Below are 27,865 nucleotides of genomic sequence, written 5' to 3' on the forward strand. Positions count from 1 at the left end.
ATACACTTAATTGGAAATTCACGGATAAGGTTATACAGTCAGAAAACAAGCCTTCTATATTTGGGTCTCTGACAAACAAAGCTAAAATATGTAACCATCTTTACACAGTAAATTAAGGTTACTGGTTGCACACAAGAACAGAAATGCTTGCGCGGAAAGGAAACTGGAAACAAAAGACTTCAGCTCCAATGCCATCATTCATAGTGTTTGCTTTTGCACCTTTTTAAAATTCTACATACAAGCAATAATTCATATACTCAGCAAATGGCCATTCGTCAATAATTTAACAATGAATCCTTTCTGTTGGAGTTCTCAGTCAAGTGAATGTGGTTGCAGATAAGGCAGGTGAAAAGATGGCTTTTTAGGCCCATTTCTAATAGATTGCATTACAAAGCGGGGGTTTTTTTCTCAGTAAAAATTGGACCCCAAAGCGCCCTGCCCCCCCACCCAACAGTCCCACTTTTTAGTTCTATTCACATTGTTTTTTCTCACTTTAAACACCGATTCCATATTTGTATGCAATAAAGTACATAATTACACCATAACTTGAGAGCAGAAAGACCTCATGAACACATATCTCTTGGACTTGCTTAAGACACACGATTAACATCCCTACGTGTGAAGCTGCAAAGCTTTTAGTCAACAAGCATCAAACACTGCCCCTCAGATCCTAGTCGCATGTACTGAGTTTTCTGGGACTTATTAACCTCACCTAACCTGCTTCAGTTGCTCTGGGAGCGGCTCAATTGGTGAGTAGGGGCCTCTGCTAGGGGAGCTACATGTACTGTGGTAGTCCAACAGCGTTAGGAGGGGGCTTTCTAAGACCTAATGCCTCGACCCAGAGCTCTTCTCAGCTACAAACCCACACCCAGTCCACTTCTCATCACCTGCATAATGAGGCAAGAACAACCACTGGGTGTGGAGCTGGAAGTGTTCCTGGACTCAGCTCACAGTATCGACAGTTCTCTGCCCCAATTTAGTCGTGCACAGAGACAAGTGGACAATAAGAACACCATTTACATGGATTATATTAGTCTTTATTTAAACTGTTATTCATCGCACACATTAGATAATTGCATTTCAAATTGTTATTTATCTGTCTATGTATCATGTCATTATGAAATTCCTTTGGTCCTTCAATAAATAAAACTAAGATATCATATACACATTTATTCTTTATACAATTTCATACAGTTAGAAGGAAATTATGTTGGTCTAGTATCAGCTTAAATGAAATTAAAACCCTTAAATAAGCCTTGCTGTTCTAAAAATTACAAGAGCAATTGTGTTGTATTAACTGCTGCAATATGTTTTGCCTTCAATTAAAGGAGTCTTAAATTAATTAAAAAAATACAAAGTCAACTTGAATTGTCACATCTTTGAAAATTGCTCACGTTCTTTGCACTTGTTTTCTGGGATATCAGGTTGAGATATAAATGAAGATTCAAAGCTGTCTTCAGGACCACAACAAAGAGAAAAATGAAACCGATTCACAACAGCTTGACACAGGTCTATTTTACAGTTCAATATGGTTTTACCAAGTGGAACTGCATGTAACCATCCTTCAGTCACCACAGAACAAACTCTGGCTTGAGAGCTGAGAGGATAGCTCTACCTTCAGCCAGAAAACTCAATATCCAAGTACGGAATGCAGAAATATATCAACAGCTTTTAGTGTTTTACACAACAGCCTACACTGTACAGTTAAGGACATAAGATACTGTATAAGAGATCTGCTATAGCATACTAAATCATAGACAATCTAGTTGAAAAAGTCAGGTGTCTGAACCTCAGGTGACCTTCTTCTGATGCACATTGACTTGTACAAAACAAGATGGACCTGATGGAGGTCCTGACAGTGTTCAGAGAGAGACAGTGTTATTGAGAAAAGTGAAGAAGAATTTGATTCATCAGCACTCCGGCAATCCCGGATCTGCAAAACTGCTTCACAGTGTATCTAGCACCTTTGTGTGTGTGTGTTTGTATGTGTGTGTGTTTGTGTGTGTGACCGTGTGTGACCGTGTGTGTGACCGTGTGTGTGACCGTGTGTGTGACCGTGTGTGTGACTGTCTGTGTGACTTGAGTCTTGTCCTTTCATCTTCAAACTGTAATAAAAACACTGAAGGAAGGAATGATCGATTGGCAGGGCTACACAGCAAAGCTTCAACATAAAAAGGAGAATATCAAAGTATACAGGTGCAACAGGTAATAAATAAGGGTAATAATAGTTTAAAATTATTGAAATGATGGTGGTTATTGTGCCCAGCGGAGAATTCTTCTTTACAAAAACAAAAAAAAATGTCAACTTGGCCTCACATCCACATACAAATATAAAACAATACCTACAAGTGTCTGGATGCTACAGCAGGGGAGGTTCGGGGGATGGGGGCGTTATTCCCTGTAGCCCAGCTCTCCTTGCCTGTGCCATGGGTATAATCACGAGGGGAGTTCCCCTACGCAGGGCGTTTGTTTCCCTGGCAGGTGCACCACACTGTTCCTCTCAGCCATCCAGCTCCTCTTAGCATCTAGGGGTGGCCATGTAATGGAGGCAGGGCAGCAATAGGAAAGGTGAAATCCATAGTGTTCAGAAACGTGGGGAAAATGGGGCGGTCAGGGGCAGAGCGGGTAAGGACCGGAGGAAAGGGACGGGAACCTTAGAATGACTCATCATGCCCCACAGATAGATCTCCTTTAGGTGTGGAGGCCCGCGAGGAGCCCTTGTCCATGCTCTCGGAGCCGGAGCTCTGGTGCTGTTGTTCGGAGCCCGCGCTGGATGTGATGGTGGATGAGGACGTGGAGGAGGAGCGGGTCTTCTCCTTAAAGTCTGTTATGATCACTGTCACATTCCCTACGGTGATAGCCAACTGCTGGGCGGTGCTCCGGTCGATGTTCTTCAGTTTGGGCCTTAGCGGCACAGACAGAGAAAAAACAAAAACGTTAATAACCAGAAATGGAAACCACAATATGTGTGTCTCAGCACAACAAGGGGGAGGCTGCCAGCACTGTGGGGGTGGTTACACTAAATTGCTCAATTCATCGAGTGACACATGAACCGTCAGAACAAGTGTATATAAAGTGAGAGTGGGTGTTTAGAGTAAAAGATCATTTGTGAATCATTTGTGGTTTCCCACTAGCCTTGTGCTGCATGACTTTCTCTAAATAGAAGTGCTGTATAGTCAGGGATGTGAAAGAGAGAGCGAAAGAAAGAGATGCAGCATACACAAGCGTGCTACACACCTGGAAATGTGAGAGTTCTTGTTGGTCTTGGTTGTTGATTTGCCAGACTGAATGCTGTGTTTTTCACTGGGTGGGCTCTGATGGTTGTCTGTTTTGGGTCTGGAGGAAAAAAGATACAGACCTGTGAGTATAACACCAGCACAGACAACATCCAGATATGCAAGTGAAGACTCGACATGTAGTACACTGACCTGGTCTTTTTGCTGCTGGGCTTCTTTGTGACCGCTGGGCTGATCTCCTTTTCTCTGTCGGGTTTGTCTTTGATTGGCTGCTGATCATTATCGCTCTTTTCCTTCTCGGGAGGATCTCCCTCTGGCCTCACTAGCTCTGGACGCTCAACCTCTGGGCGTCCCTCTCCGTTGGCACGCTCCCCTTCGCCATCTGGACGCTCCTTGTCCGTGCGCTCGCTCCTCTCCCTCCGCTCCTTCTTGGGTGGGGGTGGCATTGGGTACTGCTGAGCCACCTGCTGGGCAACCAGCTGGGAGTTGATTCTGGGTTTCCTGTGGAGGAGATCCAAGGCACAAAGATGGATTAGCCTCATAGTGGAGCTGTGAGCCGACTCTGGCTACGCACCAACCGAGTAACACTACGGCTGACAAAGAGAGGTGAGTGAAGCTACAGGCCGGTAAGGGAAAGGGGCTGCTGCAGAGGTAGGTTTACGCAGCTGAATCCTGGAGCAGCTCTGTTTTAAGGGCTAATCTCATTAGCTCACGGCTGTAATAAAATGAATGCACAGGATCACAAGGTGGGACATTTGCAGCACGTCACTTAGGTTCTCTAATCTGATTACTGCAGGGTTGGCCCCATTTGTCACAGACTGAGATTCAGTTGGACATGGTGTAGCTGCTCTGCTCACTGAGCTCACCAGCAACCATATAGCAGCTGCTACCTCTTACACTCAGACGAACCGTAACCATTTCTTCTTGTTTGATTATTATTTTTCTTATCCAAAAAAAGTAAAAGCAAGGAAGATAAATATCACGTCCAATCTTCAAAGAATCCCACTGATGACCTAAAAAAGGAGGGTCGCATTTGCGATGGACAGTATACTGTGTGAATTAGTATAGAGATTTTAATTTTCTGTATGATATGAATTTTTCATAATAGAACCATACCAGTAAATAGCTGAAATAGTTGCTGTAACTCCTCAATAGGCAGCAAAATATATAATATTGATCACCGTAAAGAGTGCTACAGTCAGGGCAAGCTGTTAGTCTATTGAGATGGCCTCCCATTAACTGTATGATCTGCTTACTGACAGTATATCTTTTTACACAACTCACTATCTTTAACAGGGCAACATGGTACACAACAATTTGTGACACATATACAATTTGTAACACTAACACATATCCATTGCACATTTACAAAACTTTACTGCCGGACGGCATGTATTTATATTCTATGTACTCCTCAGAGCATAATAATCCACTCTATAATAAGTGCCAGTCATGCAAAACCAATAAAATAAAAAAATACTGTGATACACAGTGAAACCACCAGAATCCTAAAGAAATGCTGCGATACAAATTTTTGGTCATACCACCCAGCACCACATCACATAAAACCATTCTTTTCTGAAAACATTTTTTCCACTGTGGTGTATCACCACAGAACTGTTACAAACATGCATGCAACAAGAGCAGCATCTTGCTCCATCACCTGTGCAGATAAACAGCACCTGAAATTGTGAGGCAAAATGCTAACACAAAGTCAGATTGGTTGAGCCAACACAAACACCTGCAGCATATTGGACACAAGCTGGCAGCATCTGGGGAGAGAGGGAAGGACTGCAGCTCTCCAGAGACTTCGACTCAGCCGAGACCAAACTGCAGCCAGAAAATGGATAATCACAGGCCGGTACTGGGCAAGCATGGTGAGGAGTAAACCACAAGTACGCTCACACACACACACACACACACACACACACACACAAACACACAGTTGAAAAGCTTAGCAAACAAACAGCCTGACACAGCCCGATGGCTGCTCGGGAGGCCTTTCAACAGGAACACAACACGTTATACTAGCTAGCTGTGTTTACCCAACCCTTCCAAACCCAATTCTAGTCTTGGCAGGAAGTGTTGTTGTGATATCCCAGCAGTGGAGAGGAGGTCCCTTGATCCTCAGGACTGCTTTAGGAGAACTGTGGTCAAGTAGGGAGTCTTGAAAGTTGTATAAGCTCTGTCAGTCTAAGTATCAAGCCAGATAAACAAGTGTTACTGCTGGAAAATGAGGCGCTCCCAGTGAAAACAAATGTTTTTGGCTTTGGGAATTGCCTAAAAGCAAATACATGTGGCAAAAACAAAAGAAGCTCAATAGTGTGTAAGACTGATGATACTGATTTCAGAGGCTTGCTGTGGAGAGTGGTTTTCAGACAGCTGCTTAAGTGGTTAGCCTCAGTGTTTCAATTTGGCAACATCATATTGTCAGTCCAGTTACTCTTGTTTTGCACTTCCACCCTTGCATGTCTTTCACAATCAACACTGCACTCACACCTTCTAAGTAGCCAAGAACTTTTGAAGTCTAACAAGCCAAACTTTTTTTTCTCTACTGCTCCATCAAGCTCATTTAATATCCTCCTGCTGAAGCCTATTACAGACAAACAGGGCATTTCCTTGAGGTGGGGGTAGGGCAGCAGATCAGAAGGCAATCAATTTGGGGATAAGAGGATCATCATGACGCAAAGTTTTCCGTGAAACATCCAGGGGCTCACCGGGCTCACCAAAGCCGCCATTGTTGCTTGGGGGAAATCATACTGTTCCTATGGATATAATATAATGGATATAACTATGAACTGCCAGCAACGTGCCTTTAGGCATCTAGTCTGCCGGAAATCCAGAAGAAGAAGAAAGCCGTCAGTGAAGAGTGAAGCGTATCCTGGTCTGATCTACCAGAGATCGGGCAGCACCTGTGCGGCTACGGAGGTTAAATCACTGACGGCCTGATCTCACTACAACACAACAGCTCTTTTAAGAGCCACAAACTTCCTCTGAGGCGCATTAAATAAAGCATCCAGCCAGATGAGAAGGTTAAGGGGGAAAGTGAGAGTCAGTCTGAGATTCAAACCAGATCAGGGTGAGAAATTATACAAGTTGCTGAAATATAGAGGAATAGCCTAATAAATGTAAATGAACTTAATTCAGTTTTTGTACTTTTGCATATTTAACGGCCAGCACAAGAAGCACAGAGAAAGTGGCTTTGACCATGACAGACTCATGAACACATCTGATGGGATGTTGTTTGTACCAACCTGCTGATAATAGAGCATCATGTTGTTATGTTCGTATTACACTCCATCAATACACCAGATGTGGTGAATGCTGAGGAGCCCTGGGCCGTTGATCCAGTATCCATTAGCTTGGTTCTCTGAAGCCTGGAGCTCTTTCTATCTGCTGCTCTTGTGTGAGGCACCCTTTGGTGGCCTCCAGTGGGTGAGAATTAAGGGGGGGTGAAATTTCCTTCCCATCCCATTCTAGCTTCAAAATTGCCAAAACTGTCAAGTTTCCATCAAATAGGGAAGATTGGGTTTTTCCTATCTTAAACTTAAGATCAGAAAAGCATTGAGGATATTTTTCTGTGATGAGGTCCTAGGAAAGTAACTCAGTTAGGGGAAGTTTAACATAATGTCACTGTCTCCTATGATCTAACCGTGCCATCACACAGAAAGCGATGGAGGCGATGAAAGCGTCAAGCTGCCATTCAAAATCAATGTAAATGCCAGATGAGAAGGTTAAGGGGGAAAGTGAGAGTCAGTCTGAGATTCAAACCAGATCAGGGTGAGAAATTATACAAGTTGCTGAAATATAGAGGAATAGCCTAATAAATGTAAATGAACTTAATTCAGTTTTTGTACTTTTGCATATTTAACGGCCAGCACAAGAAGCACAGAGAAAGTGGCTTTGACCATGACAGACGCTGCATAAAACATATCTGCACAACACACATCATGTTCAGTTTATTAAGCAGCCACTCTTAAGATTTGTACACACTGTCTATTCCATGCCTTTGCCACCGTTGTTTCAAAATAGTCCAGGGAAAAGCCTGACTTTTGTGTTTTGTATTAGCGCTCCTAATTAAGAAATACAAAATAAGTTACTTCTCAGCAATGTGATTAAGCTGATAATTAATTAGTTAGGAAGTGACAATTCTGAGTTTACAACATTGACCTGATCGTCTGTGCTGACACAACACCAGTTTGCAATTATAAATTCCTGTACACTTCTGAGCCTTAGTTTCCCGTCTCATTTCTAACCCATGGGAATCTTGTGGGTTATTCAAATACCTCCAGATTCCAGGGTTAAACATGAGAAAGTGTAACAAGGAATTTAGGTTGAGGAGGCAGCTTTTGCTACCTGAGAAAAATGTAGTGAGCGAAGCTACAATAATAAAATGTGCTGCACAATAAATCAAATATTAATCACAATCACATTTTTTTGCGTGTCACAGTTCAATGAACATGATTGGCTGCGATGCTGATGTTTAAAAGGGAGAAAATAAAAAAGAAGACCAAATCAAGCACTTTCTAAACTAAGGGCGCACTCACACTGTCCTTCCGCACCACGCCAAAACCGTTTTTTTGGATCAAGCCTAATGCGTTTGACCAGTGCAATCCACGGCCCGCATGAGAGGTGAGCTTTTGTAGAGCGCGTTTGCACATGTACGAACACGAGCGTGCGCACGTGTACGAGCACAAGCACGAGCACAAGCACGAGGCCTACGGCGGTTCTGACGTCATTTATGTGCGCCTGTTCGGACATAGAAAATAGAAGCGACCCTGCGTGGACATTTAACAACAACAACAATGGCGGCGAAAGGTTCACGTTGGTGTGATGTGGAGGTGGAGTGTTTACTGCAGATTTGGTCGATGAACATATTCAAAAACGGTCTGACAAGACGCACAAAAACTCTGAGGTCTATGGAAAGATTTGTTAACAAAGCACCGCATCGCGATGACGTCAATCAATGCGTGTGACGTGTTACGGCGTGATGTCGTATGGACAGCAAGAAGCATTTGCGCGAGGCCCAGGCAGTGTGAGTACAAACGGGCCTGGGGCGCAGGGGGGAAAGGGAGGGGGGACAAGTACCCTAAAGCCCGGGGCGCGGTGCGTAGGACAGTGTGAGTGCGCCCTTATAGCATGACTCTGGAAGGACTCAACCAGCCAGTGCCATGCAGGCAGTGGCATTCTGCACAGCTGTTCACTGTGTTTACCTTTATTAAATTTCCTGAAAACACCAGGCTGCTGTCGTATAACCATGCAGACTTCTCAGTTATAATGTAACTCGAGTGACTAATTTGTAAATCCAGACATCTCTGTGAGTGTTTTTCAGTGTTTACACTGTATAAATTAACCTAGCGGATGTCCACTCCTCATAGCTTAATCCATATAAAACACCACAATTTCAGCCTGCATGCATATGTTTTTTTCAGCCCAAAATTGTTGAAAAGAAGCAGCTCATATTGGCAGTGAGAGCAACAAGTTAGAAGACTGCCAACCGCACTGGGCAAATTTGTGTGTATGTCTGAAATGTAAATGCTGTGCTGTACCGTGTCTTTCGGTTAATTTAAAGGCATAATTTTAAAGGATTCTGTTATTAGACACTATTGGAAAAAAAAGAGTATCTGAATCCAAATTCAGAACTAAATACCTTAACAAAAAACAAATATTTTAAGAGTCAAATATTCAGACCCCGTTCTACTTATTTTTAGAGATGCACCGATCCCGCATTTTCTGATCCAATCTGATACCAATACCTAGGCTGAGCATATTGGCAGATTCCCGATACCGATCCGATACTACTGTTAAATGAATGAACTGTATAACTTGCCCTGTGAGTGAAGGCATCAGGCTTGACATAAACATTTAGCCTTGTTAAAAAAAGGTAACAAATTAACCCAGATATACTTAATATTATTTATTTACAAATAACAAAGTGTACATTAGCAGCAAAAATAAATAAATAACACTTCCATGTAAACTGCACTGCAAACAGGTGTTTTAAAATGTAATACAAAATATAGCAGCTGCCTGAAACCCAACAAACAACGGCTTACTTAACTTGTTGTGTATGATATTAATAAAAAATAAAATGACCGGAATGATTATTTAATATCGGAGCAGATATCCGATCCAGGTATCGGATTGGTGCATCTCTACTTATTTTGATGCATGTGTACATTAGCAGGAATGTAGCACAACTTGGAAGTGAAAGCAGAGCTCTGTTTCTTTTAATGTGAAGATGCAATAAAAAGTATTTTGTCTGAAAAATAAATGAAACATTCTGATAAATAATTGTGATGCCCATGTTGATCCATATAATTGTGATTATAATTGTTGGCCATAATTGTGCAGCCCTATCACAGACATATACGGCTCACAAAGAAATATTTGTCCCTCTAACCCTCAGCCATGAGTAAACAGTGAAAACGGACAGCTTCCAACAACACCAGAAACAATTTTGTTTGGCAGTGAGAGCTGGAAGCCAAGGAGGTGGTGAATGTGTGATTGATTGACCGATAAGCTCCACGCCTCTTGAGCTTGTTGCAGAGTCTAAACCCTGGTCAGGGCCTGAGATTTGTGTCAGCAGAAGCAGTGGTGGCAGAAGCAGGCCCGGTAGTTAAGTAGTGATTCAGTGCTAGCTGTAAGTCAACCATGAGTTGCTGCTGGCATGATAGAGTCATTGCTCTCTTAGCCCCATTATTTATTTACTGAGGGCACACTCACACTGTCCGCCCGTACCGTGCCCTGTGCTTTAGGGAACTTGTCCCCCCCTCCCTCTCCCCCCGCAGGCCAGGCTGTTTGTACTCACACTGCCTGGGCCTCGGTGGAATGCTTCTTTCCTGTCTATACGTCATCAGGCCGTAACACGTCACACGCATTGATTGACGTCATCGCCATGCGTCGCTTTGTTTAAAAATCTTTCCATAGACAACTGAGTTTTTGTGCGTCTTCTCGACTGTTTTTGAATATTTTCATCTGACCAAATCTGCAGTAAACACTCCACCACCGCATCACACCAACGTGAACCTTTCGCCGCCTTTGTTTTAAATGTCCGCGGATGGTCCGTCTTTCTTTTTTTCTATGTCCGAACAGCCGCCCATAAAATGACGTCAGAATCGCCGTAGGCCTCGCGCTCGTACACGTGCGCACGCTCATGCTCGTACATGTGCAAACGTGCTTTACAAAAGCCCACATCTCCGAAACGGGACGTGGACGGCAACCGTACCAGCACTCACACTGGTCCAACGAACTAGACTTTACCCGTGAAACGTCCTGGGGCATGGTACGGATGGACAGTGTGAGTGCGCCCTCACATCATGGCTTTGCACAGCAATGTGTTCTGTTCCATTAACATGGAGATTCTGCACGTTTTAAATAGTGTTGGCCCTGAACAGCTGGAAAAAGTCTCCCTCTGCTTAAAATAAACTTAAATAAACTTCTAAACTAAAATCTGATTCATTTTTCATATTTAATAACACTTCATATTGACATAATCTGTCCAAGGTTTTGAGAATATAATGTACTAATTAAACCACAACATTGATGAAAATGATTCTACAACTGAACCATATTATTTTGAAAACATACAAATCAAATATGTTTCACAACAGGTACTGGAAATGATCCTGGAAGCAGGACCAGGAGTGAGCTCCAGGGTCCAACTGTAGAGATTGCTCCAACCTCCCATTGCTGCCAATATATTCCTGGGCATTCGGTGTAAGTGTGTGAGTGTCAAGTGTGTAAAGCCTGCTGTCGAATCATTCCCCACTGTGAGGGCTTACAGCTTATTACCTCCCCCTCGCACAACAATAGGACATGATTGACAGCTCCTCCTATGCTTGGGCCTAAATTCCACCATCTGGGGGAGGTAGGAGTGTGGAGACTCCCTCCACGAGATGCCCTGAAATAACTATCATCATGCCTAAAAGTGCCTAATTCAGTTAGACTGACACCCATAGTCAGACTGCTCCACTCGGTTTGAACCATCCCAGAGACAGACACACCTCCACCAGCCTGTGCTCTCGCTGGCCAGGAACACTGCAAGCCAAAGGCAAAAACTGAAGCCTCTGTTTCAGCGGGAAGTCTTTCTAGAGAAACTAAAAAACAATGAGCAGGAGCACTTCATGAAAGGCCGAGTAATGAATAGAGCGAGTGGACGATCGAGAGTGTGATAGAGAGAAAGAGAGGCGCAGGAAAGCCCTCATTAACACAGCTCTTTTATTTGAAGTGCTGTGTGGAGGACAAGCAATTATTTCCTGCCAGGCTGAGTGAATGCAATGGCAGACAGCTGAGCGAAGACGAGAGAGAGAGAGAGAGAGAGAGAGAGAGAGAGAGAGAGAGAGAGAGAGAGAGAGAGAGAGAGAGAGAGAGAGAGAGAGAGAGAGAGAGAGAGAGACAGTATCCACCATGGACAGCCCACTGAAGAGCTCAGACTATTTAACATCACCCACTCACTCAGTCAGACTTTGTAAATAACTGCATATACACGGTGCACATGTGGGCTCCTTGTCCTCAACAATGTACAAAGTTGTTCACAAAAATAAATCCTCCATTCATATGCATTCAGCCGTGACCTGGTTTCCCCTCATATAGTCCATCACAGCCTCAGCCTGGAGCACTTCGCTCAGATCCAACATGTGACAATGCCACAGGGCATTAGCTTGATCACAGCACCTCCCTATGACATGCTGGCAACCATGTAATGATGATCTACATGCAGCCGTTTGTGTCAACACTTGCTGTACGCATTGATCATTATGTAGAAACACGTGACGCTTTCCCCTTCTCCCTACCAGTGTGGAAAGTGATGGAGCAGAGAACAGAGTAGGGTTTTCATAGTGCTAGAATTTCAAAGCTCATACCAGGAAAATATCCGATGCTTGATACCATTTTTAATACCACGGGGAGAAAAGTACAAAAAATTAGGGCAGAATTTCTAAGATAAAGATTAGAACAATACAAACATCATTAACACACGCTTTTAAAAAGTTGTCTCATGTAGTGACAATGAGAAAAAAAAGGTAGGGTGGATATAAATGAGAAATACTAATAATTCTTGTTTTGTCTGCAGCACTGTTGGGTGACGTTACGGGTCAACTGGACGAGGTGGGGGCTGCACTGTTGACGGTAAAAGTATCAATACTTTTGCAATTTAGTATCTATTAGTTAGTTAGTACTTTTAAGTATCAATGATTTTCCGAGCATTGATTTTTTTTTGACAACTTTAGCACAAAGCTGCCTGTGCTTAGTCAAATCTGTAAACCAGTCGGTAGGTATATATATACGTATATATATGTGTGTGTGTGTGTGTGTGCGCAACTGTTGTTGAATGTTGGACAATCTTTTCAGAAACAGTGCAAAACAAACAACTTGATGATATGGGACAAAACTAGTTGTCATGGATTGTTATGCATTATTTATAGTAACTTTACTATTAATGTTTAAAAATTACTAAAACTGATTCAATGACTCAATTGATAGACATTTAATCAGCAGCTTTTCTGATAATCTATTAATCATTTAAGTCATTGTTTAAATGAAAGTGCCAAAAATTCTTCTGGTTTCACAAATGTGAATATTTGCTGGCTTTCCTGGTTTCCTATAATAATTAGTGGTTTGGACTGTTGGTCGGAAAAAACAATTAAAACATATCCACTTGGGCTTGGCATTATCAAAATGATCTGTTAATTATTTTCTCGGTTAACTTATTAGTCCAGAAACAGGAAAACAATGTCAATGAAAATATTGAAAATGTCAATCAAGTTACCAGAGCCACATGTTTTTCCAACCAAGACTGCCAGTCTGGGACAACAATTGGTCTGAAGCCACATAACCATACTCAACCCACTGTTTTGGGTCACTGGCTGATATGTGTGGATGTCTAAGATTGGTTGTTTTCCAATATTATACATCCACTTGGATTGCTTTCATATTTTTTACCCTTTGTATTTTTTTCTGTTTCATACCAACCCTATTTAAACAATGTTTGTAATGTGTTTCAATATGACCCTGATAAAGGCCACAAGCAGAAACGTGTTGGTCTTGTAATAAAGTTGGTATACACACAAGTGTTGCTGGAGTTCTGACCTCTTCCAACCTAGAGTCCAAAGATATTCAACCTACTTAAAGATAAAACAGCAAATCTTTTCATTTAAGAAGTTTGAACCAGCATATACTAAACTGTATTCTTGGAAATTAACTGATTCTGACTCTCATCTCAAGGTGCAGACTTCTATAGGGAGTTTATCTCTAAGGGCGCACTCACACCGTCCTTCTGCACCGCGCCAAAACCGTTTTTTTTCGGGTCAAACCTAGTGTGTTTGAGCAGTGTGATTGCACCCGCTCCTTCTATAACTGCGGCCAGCGGGCCGTCCACGGCCCGCCTGAGAGAGGTGGGCTTTTGTAGAACGCGTTTGCACATGTACGAGCACGAGCGTGCGCACGTGTACGAGCATGAGCATGACGCCTACGGCAGTTCTGACGTCACTTATGTGCGCCTGTTCGGACATAGAAAATAGAAGGACGGACCATGCGCGGACATTTAACAACAACAACAATGGTGGCGAAAGGTTCACATTGGTGTGATGCGGAGGTGGAGTGTTTACTGCAGATTTTGGTCGGATGAAAATACTCAAAAACAGTCGACAAGACACACAAAAACTGAGGTCTATGGAAAGACAGCAAGAAGCATTTGTGCGAGGCCCAGGCAGTGTGAGTACGGAAGGACAGTGTGAGTGCCTCCTAAGGGCGCACTCACACTGTCCTTCCGCACCGCGCCCCGGGCTTTGGGGTACTTGTCCCCCCTCCCTCTCCCCCCGCGCCCCAGCCCCGTTTGTGCTCACACTGCCTGAGCCTCGGCCAATACTTCTTGCTGTCCATACGACATCACGCCGTAACACTGTGTGGCCTTGGAGTTTTTGTGCGTCTTGTCGACTGTTTATGAATCTTTTCATCCGACCAAATCTGCAGTGAACACTCCACCTCCGCATCACACCAACATGAACCTTTCACCGCCATTGTTGTTGTTGTTAAATGTCCGCGCATGGTCCGTCGTTCATTTTCTATGTCCGAACAGGCGCACATACCGCTATTGCCGCAGGGCTCGTGCTTGTACACGTGCGCATGTTCGTGCTCGTACATGTGCAAACGGCTCTGCTAAAGCCCACCTCTTTCAAGCGGGTAAAAAATATGAAAGCAATCAAAGTGGATGTATATAATTGGAAAACAACCAATCTTATACATCCACACATATCAGCCAGTGACCCAAGTGGGTTGAGTATGGTTATGTGGCTTCAGACCAATTGTTGTCTCAGACTGGCAGTCTTGGTTGGAAAAACATGTGGCTCTGGTAACTTGATTGACATTTTCAATATTTTCATTGACATTGTTTTCCTGTTTCTGGACTAATAAGTTAACCGAGAAAATAATTAACAGATCATTTTGATAATGCCAAGCCCAAGTGGATATGTTTTAATTGTTTTTTCCGACCAACAGTCCAAACCACTAATTATGGGTACTAGGCTTTAGCTGAAAAAACGGTTTTGGCCCGGTACAGAACGACAATGTGAGTGCGCCCTAAATGAGAGTCAAACAATTGAGCCATCAGTCTTAAACAGAGTAGATGTACCCACATCAGTGGCCATGGATAAACCTATTGATTTACTCATTGGGATGGTAGATAGAAAATAACAAATACAAATACCACTGTACTGTGGGACTTGTGTTTCCTGCGAGAAACTGTGTTGTCCCCTCCAGCCATCCATGGGTAAAGTAATCTGTGTGAGTGAGTGTGTTGCGGAGGTTGAATGAGAACAGCACCTGAAGAGCAGCCTGGGGCTATAGCGCTTCTCGATTAATTCCCACTGCCCACCAGAGGCATTAAGCATTCATCCCTTCACGAGCCCCCTCTAGTCAGGACTTTGAGAGCTTAATGTTACTGTCGCTTTCCCCCCTCTAGCCCCTCCACCTTAGGCCCTTGCCACACCACCTACCTCTACCTGTACATGACAGCTACCTCACTGAACAGTTGCGGCTTGCACATAGTGGTGAACAGCAAAAGTGCCGAATCAGATCATTGATCATAAACATTTACATCCTTTATATTTGATTATCAGTATTTTCTTGCCTAATTCACTCATGGCTGATGGAGGAAATAGACCAAAAACTATGGTCTGAGCAGCCCAATTGGTTACAAAATATCTAGAGTCGATGGTTAACATGGGTGCTGAAGGGGAAGCGGGCAGTGCCTCGGAGTGCTTCTGCCTCCTATCTGAACCCAGCGGCTGCAAAAATTGACTGCACAGCAAAAGCCCCATCGGAGAGGCCAAGCACAGCTGTGGTGCATTTGCGGTGTAATCGGTAACACAGGTGTTGTTACAACTTGTTCTAAACCACTGGGAGAATTTCTTGTGGATCCCCTACCACATTTCCATCAGGTGCTCTGTGGTACACCTTCTTGAGGAACACCTTTTCCTCAAAGAGCAAAACAGCTAAACAGTCAGTCATCTATTTGCCGTGGTACTGATTATTGACAATATTGGACAGAAAAAGAAGACATTCAAAGAAATCTCACAAAGATATCTCTCAACTTCTGGAACAACTGCAAACCTGGCTCAGGGCCCCAGACTGCGAGTAAATGGTCACGACCAAAATTTGAGTGTGCAACTGAATTTTACGTCTAGTCACACATGCGCAACTAGATGTCTCGCCATATCAATATGTAAGTGGCTAAACAGCAACAGAGTGACAGATAATACATAAACAATATGTAAGCACTGTAAGAATATAGTACCGTCAGCACCGTAACACAAACACGTAAACTCCCGCAGCTAGTCACACTGTCAGACCACAATGTCGGGACCTGAGTGACAGCAAAAAAATTACCAAACCAAAATAGTTTTTATGTCTGCTCTATAGGGAGAAATCAACAATGTTTAACTGATTCATTGACTTTATTTCTCGGCCCAGCTCAGCGAGTGAGGCAGCAGATGATACACAGACTGATCAGATCAGTCAATGTAGGTATGGTTCATATGTTTAGAACACATCTACAGCGGGAGAAAACTCGGGTGTGAGTCGATCAACTTAATAAAATGTCACCGTGTCTGTTCTATGAGATGAGCGAGTGACGGTCGTCACACCGCTTCTTATCTCACTCTCTGTGGAGCGGTGCCGTATGTTGTCCGGCTCGGGGGCATTTTAGATGGTGAGGCCCCCCCGCAGTGGCCCGGGTTGGGGGAGGGGGGATATACTTTACTTCTATTTACTTTACCACTAACACAAGACACCTGCATCACCACCACAGCTCTCTGCTAAAATCAACCCCCAAGTATAGAAAATACTGACAGTTCTCGTGGACTCAATATCATGTATCGTCTCCTCACACCCCTTATTCTAAATGTATGGTTGTTTTTTTTAATATTGCACTGTCATGACAGCGATGGTGCTCTTCAAAAATGCACAATAAAAATGTGACACTGAATTTGAAACAGCCCATTGTAATTTCTGCATCTATCAATTTACCTTGTATGCCCCTAAAATTTCTGGTTGCGCTCCTAAGGGCGCACTCACACTGTCCTTCCGCACCGCGCCCCGGGCTTTAGGGTACTTGTCCCCCCTCCCTCTCCCCCCGCGCCCCAGGCCCGTTTGTACTCACACTGCCTGGGCCTCGCACAAATGCTTCTTGCTGTCCATACGTAAACACGCTGTAACACGTCACACGCATTGATTGACGTCATCGCCATGCGTCTCTTTGTTTACAAATCTTTCCATAGATCTCGGAGTATTTGTGCGTCTTGTCGACTGTTTTTGAATTTTTTCATCCGACCAAATCTTCAGTAAACACTCCACCTCCGCATCACACCAACGTGAACCTTTCGCCGCCATTGTTGTTGTTGTTAAATGTCCGCCAGGGTCCGTCCTTCTAATTTCTATGTCTGAACAGGCGCACATAAATTAAGTCATCGTGCATCGTGCTCGTACACATGCGCACGCTCTACAAAAGCCCACCTCTCTCAGGCGGGCCGTGGACGGCCCGCTGTCAGCAGTTATGCGCGGAGCGGGTGCACTCACACTGCTCAAACGTACAAGGCTTTAGCTGAAAAAACGGTTTTGGCCCGGTACGGAAGGACAGTGTGAGTGCGCCCTAAAATTTCATTTGGGGGCCACAGTGCTCCTAGTGAAAAAGGTTAGTCTGGAGCCCTGTGGCTGCCTGCTGGGAGTCTGGTTTTCTGCTTCTCCTGACAGGCTAAAGGAGTTCAACTGTAAAAGACAATCTATCTTCACACTGACGACTCTTTCATTTCCCTGACTGACCTTTCAGGCTACGAACTGCTTGGCATTGAGCAGACTGACAGCAAGTCATTGCAAAGGCACTAAGCACGTATGAGCTCCTTTCAGCAGCACTGTGTCACATTGCCCAGTATCACTTATTTGTTTTCCTCCTCTCCATCATTCCCTCTGTCTTTTTCCCTGCTCTCGTTTTACTTTTCCCCTGTGCATTAGTCACCCATCCACAACACTACCACCACCCAGCCTAAATCCTGGTGGCTTAAAGTAGGTCGTGTTCACCTCTCTTCACCCAATCCTGCTGTTTGCCACTAGTGTGCGTGAGTTATCTGTCAAGTAGATCCAGTCACCCCATCTTGCTGCAATCCTGTTTTCTTCTTGCCCATTTGCTTTAGTATAAAAAGAGCCTTTGAATGTGCAGAACTGCCAACAGGGACATCGCACATTCACAGCAGGCTCTCGTGCTCTACACAAGGTGAACAACATCAAGCAAGCAAACACAAACCACAGGTGAGGAACCTGAGAAGTCAAACACAAAGCTGTTACTGACTTATGCTCAGACAAGGATCAAACCCTTTGAATCTATCAATTACTCCATGGCTTAACCAAGAGAAAATGGTCAATTCTGGATTCACCCTCAGTCACACTCCCTACACACTCTGTAGGGAGGGACATGTCAAATGACACTGATCTCTACCCATGCATGGATGATGGTGCTGGTAGAAACAGAAGAGGTTGTCAAGTCTAGCTCTCTCCCTCCCCGGGTAATGATGTGCTTTAGCCCCTGGAGACTCTTGGCTGAGTGAGCACATCCCCCATGCAGATCCATATACACCCCCCAACCACCACCACCACCCCCAACACACACATAAATGTCCATATTCTCTGTCCCTTCATCGCTCCTTCTTCCTGTGTCCTCTTTTGCCCTCGTCTTCACTTTACTCCTCAGCTAGCTGTGACTCGACACTTACCAACTCCCTCACTCCCTCTATCCTTGTCCTCATATGCCTCTTTCTGTTTTTCCCCCCACACTCCATCCTTCCTCATCGTCACACTCATTTGCATCATCTTTCTGTGAGGGGAGGAGCCCCGATTCAACAGCTCTCTCAACATTTCTCTGTTTTGTCAGATTGCCAAATTAGCTACTGTATTTAATCACTCACACTCTGCCAAATCCCATAAAGTAATTAAGAACTTTTAAATCCTGCAATTAACATGTAAAGATTAGGGCTACCCGCTCGTGCTAAGGGCTTTAGTGCAGATGCTGATAATGCTGGATAAGCAAAAGCATTTTCCTCTGAGCGGGGGGGGGGGGGGGGGGGGGGGGGTGCATGCTGTGGGGGCAGGGGGTAGTGCAGATATAAATTTAGCGCCAGCATGTCCCTCTTATGTAATTCCATTATCCTAGACAATTTGCCTTAATGTGACAGTGGTAGAATCTACGGATTATAATGACTCTATTCCATCATTGTAAAAGACACACACACACACACACACACACACACACAAACACACAAATTGTGCATTCTACTATTCTGCTTCTACACTTACGAAGAGCAAGATGCACTTTTACCATTTAAGCCCCCCTACTATAATATACTTGGGTATCCTTTAGATTTTATCCATTCTGAATTTGTTTGGCAATTCTGGTTCTAACTTTCACAATCTGTGGATATATGGGTTTCCCATATGGTAATATTAAAAATCCACTGACTAAGTGCAAAACACATTTGCTTAAGTACATTACCATCTGTAATTATCTACAGTCATGGACAGCTACAGTAACTGGTCGTGTAAGTTTGTGATCAGACAAATATCTCACTGTCGTCCTTAATAATTTTGACAATATTTGTACAAGACATTATTGTGACATCAATCTATACAATTTACAGGTGACTGTACATGGGTAAAATAAAAGTTTAAACCTACAGATAAAATAGAACTTTCAGGTGTCAAAAAAAGTCAGGTGTCATTTTAATTTTACTCAAATTAGCTACATTTTTAAGAGTGACACATTTACATCAAATTTCAACACAATGGCGGCGAAAGGTTCACGTTGGTGTGATGCGGAGGTGGAGTGTTTACTGCAGATTTGGTCGGATGAAAATATTCAAAAACAGTCGAAAAGACACACAAAAACTCTGAGGTCTATAGAAAGATTTGTAAACAAAGAGTCGCATCGCAATGACGTCAATCAATGCGTGTGACGTGTTACGGCGTGATGAGGTATGGACAGCAACAAGCATTTGCGCGAGGCCCAAGCAGTGTGAGTAGAAACGGGCCTGGGGCGCGGGGGAGACAAGTACCCTAAAGCCCGGGGCGCGGTGCGGAAGGACAGTGTGAGTGCGCCCTTAAAACAATGCCGTACCCTAAAGCACAGGGCACGCTACGAATGGACAGTGTCAGTGCGCCCTTGGGGATGAAGCACACTTCACGGCTAAAGTCTAGCTCGTTTGACTAGTGTGAGTACAACCGTACCAGACCTAGGCTGGTACGCTTGCCGACCATGGCCCGGTTGGGAGAGTTGGGCTTTTGAAAAGCACGGATACACATGTATGGGCACATGCATGTGCATGTGTACAAGCATGAGCACGAGCATTGACGGCGGTCCTGATGTCTGTTTATATGCGCCTGTTCCTCATGATAAACAGATGCCACCGAACGGTTTGCGGTGGTTTGATGCAGAAGTGAAGTGTTTGCTGCAGATTTGGACAGATGAAATGTTCAAAAACAGTCTGACAAAACTAAATCTCTGAGGGGTGATGAAGAATAAGCAAGACGCATTGGTGCTGCAGCCCAGATCAATTCAAGGAATGCGAGTACAAATGGGCCTGGGCCGCGTGGGGAGAGGGAGGAGGGACAACATTTACATTTACCTTTTTTTAAGACTATTTACTGTTGTGCTTATATCTGACACCTATAAATAAACCCCTGTATCTCACACTGCTGTATACATAGTACAGTTGCAGCAGTTCAAATGCTGTGTCCTTTCAGAAGTCTGAGCTTCAGATAAATTGGGGACCCTTTGGTACAAATTTGTTGGTTTATTTAATCTAATCAGAGACACCCATTTGTTCTGTTTTATATAAAGCACAGATGGAGCTACTTGAAATGGTTGACAGCAGAGTAACAGTGCATAGACAACAGCACAGCAGTCAAAGACTGAGGTACCTCAAGACTTCCTGTGATCCCCATCATCAATCAACTTTAGAGGACTTCTAATGGTTTCTCCCTGGGCCCCAGGGCTGACAGAGGTGCATACCAAACACCACCACAAAGCAAACTAATGTACAGCAACACGGTGTCACGTCCACCCTGCGATCAGGTTCAGATGCCAGAAACATTTAAATATGATAGCATGCACCTCACAGGGGATGCTAATGTGAGCCCTTCTCCAATTACCAAAAAAGCAGCCGCTGAATGCAGAAGCTGAACACTTGGGCTACTTGGACTTGTAAATTAGCGACGAGGTCAGGTGCAAAAAGCAGAGTGCTTTCTTGTTTAAGAGTCAGAGTGAAAGAGTCTAGATTTAGACTGCTTCAGTATCATGTTACATCACTGAGTTGGACTGGGTCAACAGGTTCGTTGGGCTGCGCTGGGCTGGGGAGAACGGGGCCTCTCCCTGCATGCTGATGCCACAGCCAGAGTTTTGCTCTCATTAACACACATTCTTGCATCCATTTGAACAAATCAGAGCAGCATGACCCACAGTTACCTAGCTTAACTACTGCTGGCAGGGGACAAAGTGCAGTTCAAGCCTTGTCGGAGTGTAAGCCACTATCTGTAACTGTAGTCGTGTATTCTCCATCAACACCTGTAGAAACAGCTGGTGTTTCAATGACTCAGTGCACACTGTGAGGGATGGGTGGATGTATCAAGCTCAAGGGGGTGGAGAGCTTCATCTGATCTTGAATTTTACGTAGGACAGGCAGGTAGACCATGTATGACTCAACCTGCAGCTATCAACCGCATCACTGCACTAATGTCTGCTGTGCTGACTGCTACCTGTTGTACCAACAGGTTTTCAGAAACGGATGGAGGAATGTTTAATACTTCAGCTGCATCTATCCTCTCCTTACTACATTCAAATACAGTCAATAAAGAGGGGCCTTTGTCCCAGCACATAGGACAAGAAGGCTATATGTGGGAACTGTGGAAGGAGTGTGTGGAAAGAGGTAGCTTCCAGACATTCACACCACTCAAAACAAGTAATTTCAAACACTGCTTAAATACAATCATGTCACACTGACTGCACAAATCAATACCTAGCAAATTTCCCCTATCTTGTGGAAAACAAATTAATGATGCAAATCAAACTTTGAGAAAATAAGTGTTTTGTCTCTTACCAGCAGTGAGGATCCCTAATTAGTGAGCACTTATGTTTCTTATGCTTAAAAGCACATTGAAAGTAGGGCCTCAGATAAAAGCAATACAAACATCCACACATAGCCTTAAGTGTGAATCATTTAGCTGAGAGCATGTTACTTTGTCCTGTGCTTTGCTTGAATACATCAAACACTGAAGGAAAGACAGCTAATTAGTACTCATTAGAATAAGAGGCAGCCCCTAAGCTATACAATTGCATTAATCAAGGGTTAACTATTCACATCAAACAGGGAAAGTGTGACAACCACTCCTGTGATGTCATGGCTACGACATGCTTGTCTCCGCTTCCTGCTTTCGAGCAGCAGGCTCAGCCTGCATCATCAGCTGTGGTCTTAAGCTACACGCAGCCAGGAAAAGATCATAGGGGGAGGGGAGCCAGGCAATTACGATTGAGCTCAAACTTTTGGATTTTCAGTAAACCAGTGTCAGTGTCAGTGTGTTATCCCCGTTTGCGGTGCGCCAGGGGTGATGGTCAAGTCATTCATTGTGAAACCACAGCTGTAAAGGTTAGAGTGCAAGGTACTTGTCAACAAACCCACTAATGACTCATCTATCTCTCCATCTCCTCAAGCAACTGATGACACGTGTAAACAAACTCACACCATGGCACACGTACTGTCTCATCAAAAACATTCCCCAGAACAGGGGGAGGAAGCGTCAGTACACACAAAACAGAAAGGGAATCCCATCATGACATTTAAGTTATACAGTGATTTCTTCTCAGTTTCCCATAAAACACTGTCTTGTGCTGATGTCACAAAATTTATTCTGAGGGAAGATCAGGGGAAATGTCTGCGACATTAAAGTCTGTTGCTAGAAATGCTGATGAGTAATATTTCTGAGAACAGGTCTGTGGAAGATTGAGATTTGAACATGATTAATCAGAGACAAATGGGTCGACTGACATTTAAAAAAACATTTTTGTAAATGTGAAAAACAAATAAACAGATGAACACTTGCCAGGCTGGGCATGAAATGGCTTTGTCTTAAATGCATGGAACAAGAGGGGAAAGTCCGATGGACAAAGAAACACAAAAAAATGCACATCTGGGATTTATCTCTAATCCCGATTACTAACATTTCTTAAATCAAGAAACATAATCCTACTTACTTTTCATCCAATTCACGCACAATAAATCGGACTTGACAGACCGTTAATTTAAGGATCCTCTGCGATCCTACAGGTAGGTGCAATGCACACACACACATTCGCCTTGTTTCACTCAATGAAAAAACAACCCTTTCTCTTTTGATGCACTGTAGCTGTACAGCCATCATGAAGTATGGTACCCCCCCCCCCCCCCACCCACCCCACCACCACCACCCCACCCCCCAAGTGAAGCAGCCAGACAAGTGCATGAAAATGCATAAAAGCAATGCAATGATAGTCACATAAAATGAGAAACTACTGATAATCCAGATAAGGGCAAGAGATGTTTGCAAGATTACCAATCAACAAGTCCGCATTCGCTAACAGACAAACAGACTGTCGATCAAAGTTGTCATTCCCATAAATTGCTGCTGCTGCTGCTGCTGCTGCTGCAGCCAGCCAAGCAGGGGGAAAACGAGACGATCAGACGAGAGAGAGAAAGAGGGAGAGGGAGAGAGAGAGAGCTCTACGTTACCTTGTGGATGTGCCCTTCCTCACATCGCAGATGCTGCATTTGAAAGCCTCGGCGGTGTTCCTGAAGGTGCACACGCTACAGTCCCAGTAGCCGTCATCAGCGGTCTGTTTGGCTTGTCTTTTTGGCCTGACAAATGTTAAGGTCAAGTTAGTTTGAAATGCCACCAACATATTTCAGGAATTGACCAAGAAATGAGATTGTCACAAACACAACACACAGTGTAATACACAGGTTATTACGTGCAGAACAAATCATGGTGTTGTCATTAATGTTGGGTTCGAGTCTCGGCCAATAGAGCTCGTTGCTTATTAAATCCACACAGTGGCAAAGCTCCACACCGTCCGATTGTATCGTCAGCTAGGCTAACAGGCAGGGAAGCATTGCTAAAATTTTCGGCATCGAAGCTTAGCATGTCGGCTAAAAAAAACAATATCAAACAATGTCAATTTCGACATTGACCCTCCGAAAGGCTTCGTCGAGACGGAAGAGCGTTTCAGGGAATACCAGGCGTATCCTCTGAAAAAAATCCCTTTGTCTGTTAAGTGACTGGGTTGTAGGGAGCGAGAAGCCGCCATAGTGACTGCACTATTCTAGCTAGCCGTGGCATACCGACTGAAAAAGGGAGAAACGATCCCTGTGGGAGAGAAACGCATTCAAATATCGAGCCCAAAACGCACAAAACGGGTGTAAATCATCAGCGGGTTGTCTCCTTACCTGGTAGGGCTCTTCTTGTCGCCCATGGTGAAGAGTAGTCCTCAGAAATAAGAAGAAAAAAGGGCCTTCTTTAATTGTCAGTGAGTGTAGTGGGATCCAGATAGAGCCGCTGCTGAAGCTGCTGGCAGACAGGCTCCACTCAGCGCTGGCTCGAGGCACGGCACAGCGACTGACTGCACTACCCCACGTGACCACCGTCCAGCCAATCAGAGCGCGAGTTGGTTTAAAAGTCTGGGTGAACGTTTTAGTAGTTATTTTAATAACTACTAGAGAAATTTGACAGACCTCACCTCAACCCACACACATGCATGTAGATTACGTACTATTTTGATATGATTCAACGCCTGTAATAAACGAATTTAGGCTGCAGACCCTTTAAAACACATTCAATGTGCTTTACAAGTAAGAAGAAGAGAGAGGATACAAGAGCAAATAGTAAAAGCAGCTGAATTAAGGTAACGCAGAAAAGTAAAAGGAAAGAAACTCATTACTATAAGCTTGTCAAAATAAGCCCACTAATAGGGAATTATACACACACGTATATACGGTATATATATATATATATTATATGTTTATATGTGGAGTTCACCTGTCTGAAAAACATATTTGTGTTTAACTCCACTGGGGATCTGCTGATTACTCCAGGCAACATCCATTTTCATGTAATAATAATACTGTTACTATTAATAATAGTGTTATAGATGGATCCATGATGGACCAACTCTCCCTGACTATTAAAGCCATGAGTTGGGGCGGCCGGTGGCTGAGTGGTTAGAGCAGTCACCCCATATAAAGAGGAAGCGGCCGTAGGTTTGACTCTGACCTGTAGCCCTTTGCTGCATGTCTCCCCCTTTCTCTCACCCAATTTCCTGTCTGTTCTATTGAATGAAAAAGGCTTGAAAACTGCCAAAAAAAGAAAAAAGATGCCAAGAGTTACACTTGTACACCAGCATCACAGGATGCATCGAACTTTGCTTGAGTCTCTCCCAGCATGCGCTCGATGATAGACAGACAAAACCTCTGGACAGAGTTTAAACATGACCAGACATTTGCACGCAATTTCACAGATATGGGCAATTTAGAGTTTTGGATTCACAAGGACTGCACGTTTTTTTCACTGTGGGAGAAAGCCAGAATACTTGGAATAAACCTTGCATGCAAACTCCACACAAAGCACCTAGACTTTGATTTAAACACATTCTCCTTTTAGGGTGAGAAGTTCAGCCATCCGTGAGGAACTCAGAGTAGAGCCGCTGCTCCTTTGCGTTGAAAGGAGCCAGTTGAGGTGGTTCGGGCATCTAGTAAGGATGCCCCCTGGGCGCCTCCCTAGGGAGGTGTTCCAGGCACGTCCAGCTGGGAGGAGGCCTCGGGGAAGACCCAGGACTAGGTGGAGAGATTATATCTCCACACTGGCCTGGGAACGCCTCAGGATCCCCCAGTTAGAGCTGGTTAATGTGGCCCGGGAAAGGGAAGTTTGGGGTCCCCTGCTAAAGCTGCTGGCCCCACGACCCGACCCTGGATAAGCGGATGAAGATGAGATGAGATGAGACATCCTCCTTTTATCGTGAAGTAATGTTGCAGATCATTTAGGCAATGTCTTCCACACTTAAACTCCACAAAAGAAAGTTGTTTTGTTATGTACAGTTAATGTGCATTTATATTGTATGATGTTTTTACAAAGTAATTTCCTTGCATGGATGATTAGGTATTTATGTACAGAATATCTCTTGTCTTTGCAGAGTTGTTAAAAAAAAGCATCACCTGTTTACACCTGTTTTCTCAAGAGCTTTCTGGAACATCAGATTAAATGGGAAAGATAGCCTTACTTGGCACATTGCTTACTGAGATAAATATGTCCACAGTCTCTTGATTTATTTCTGACCCTAATCAGATATAGAGGACCTTCATTCTTCCAAGAGAAACTTTTAAATGCCCCTTATACCCTCCTAGCTCTGACAGGCTGCGTCATGGAATGTGTTGGAGCATGCACAACTCCACTCTGCCAACGACAAGGCTCGTGGTGGGGGAGACCAAGAACAAATCATGTAGGCTCATTAGCTGCTCTCCACGGCTCCAGGTCCTCTTGTGAATCCCTCGCATTTTCTGTTCAGAGTGAATATCCCTGCCTCCACATAAGTCTGACCTCCACCCAGTGATTAGTTCTGCTTATATAGCATGCTGCTCTAATTGAGCTTCATCACAGAGGCCTACTGATAACTACAATTCACTCAAAACAATATCAAACTCTGCCTGGCTGGTTCTGTAATGAGTTCCTGGGAAAAACTGTTTTTCTGTTTTAGCTTGCAAGTTATACAGCACGCACTTGCATAGCGTGTAGCAAGTGGAGTTTATTTGTATTCATAGGTAAAATGATGTCTTGCTGCTACATGTTCTTCCCCACACCACAATATCTGTGCAGTCAATTGACTGATACAACATGGACGAACAGATTAAATGACGCATTAACAAACAACTGTCCTAAAGGTGAGATAGATGCACTTGTGGAGCATATTCTTCCCACCCTCATCAACTACACCCTTGAGCAAGGCGCTTACATTACTTGCAGATGATTTCACAAGATAAACAGTTAGCCCTCCTTTATTATTTGAGAGGTGAGTAGCTGAGTTTGAACAGCATGACATTAGGATGGTGAAACAAATCAGAGGTGAGATACACTGAAAATATAGAAAAAATTCTTGTGATCCAAAAGAGGATAACAAATATGTTAATCATGTTTGTGCAAAACAGCAACATTTCATTCCAGTAGACTCACAGAAAGGGGGAGTCACTGTGAGACTGTTGGTTTACCAACAATACAAGAATGTTCACACTGCACCTGACTGCATCTACTGTGTTAAACAGCACTTTGTTTGAAGCACAGCAGCCTTGAATACCAATAACACCAGAGGGTTGCTTTGTGTTTGACAGTAGAAGATGGAGGTTGTACTGCTTCTAGGCATGAATGTGTAAAAACTGAGTAATGTCTTGTGTTTGGAGAAATCACTGGTGCAATCTCTGCAGCAGCCAATATGTCCATCAAACATCATCATTCATCACAATTACGTCCATATAGGCACATCCCAATTTAGGTCCAGTGCCAACACTGAATGAAAATGCAGGAACAGTATGTCCATATGTGAGGTTGTAGTTGAAGAGATGTTGGGTTATGTAAATAACGCTGTACATTTCTGTGCCAGAGGCTTCAGTTCCTCTAGCAGCTACTTGAAGTTGGCTCCAAAAGCAAGTCAATCCCCACAAACCCCCACGTTAAAATGTTTAACTTTACAGCAGATATAAACATGTTTTCAGCTTGGTACAAAAAAGTTTTGCTTTCTATAGCTAATTTCTCCATTAATGACAACTGTACAAGGAAACATTTTATATAACTCACCAGTTTAAATTAGTTCTGCATAATTATGGGCTGCCCACATTGAGTTCTGATGAAGCGTACTGGCAGTTCAAGGGTGTGGAGGGCTGAAGTATGACTGGACAAATAGCAAGTCAGACTTTGATGCAGAAAACCAGAGTTTGCATCTCATCATCACAGACCAGCAGTTACCATTTGGGCATGATGCAATGCGTGATGAATCTTGTTATAACAGGGATAATAACATA

The 27,865-nt window shown here is 43.7% G+C and overlaps 1 protein-coding gene across 1 annotated transcript; it reads right to left on the bottom strand.

Moving 5' to 3' along the window:
• Positions 1-546: 546 nt before the first annotated feature.
• rybpb (RING1 and YY1 binding protein b) lies at positions 547-24,379 on the bottom strand. The gene is made up of 5 exons (XM_083939769.1): positions 24,251-24,379; positions 23,537-23,662; positions 3,429-3,737; positions 3,238-3,336; positions 547-2,904 (listed from the first exon to the last, which is right to left on the bottom strand). Exons 1-5 carry the CDS (start codon positions 24,274-24,276, stop codon positions 2,655-2,657), a joined length of 810 nt encoding a protein of 269 aa, XP_083795895.1. The 5' UTR covers positions 24,277-24,379; the 3' UTR covers positions 547-2,654.
• Between the last annotated feature and the right edge of the window lie 3,486 nt (positions 24,380-27,865).

The sequence above is a fragment of the Echiichthys vipera genome (assembly GCF_963691815.1).
Source record: "Echiichthys vipera genome assembly, chromosome: X".
Classification (NCBI taxonomy): Eukaryota; Metazoa; Chordata; class Actinopteri; order Perciformes; family Trachinidae; genus Echiichthys; species Echiichthys vipera.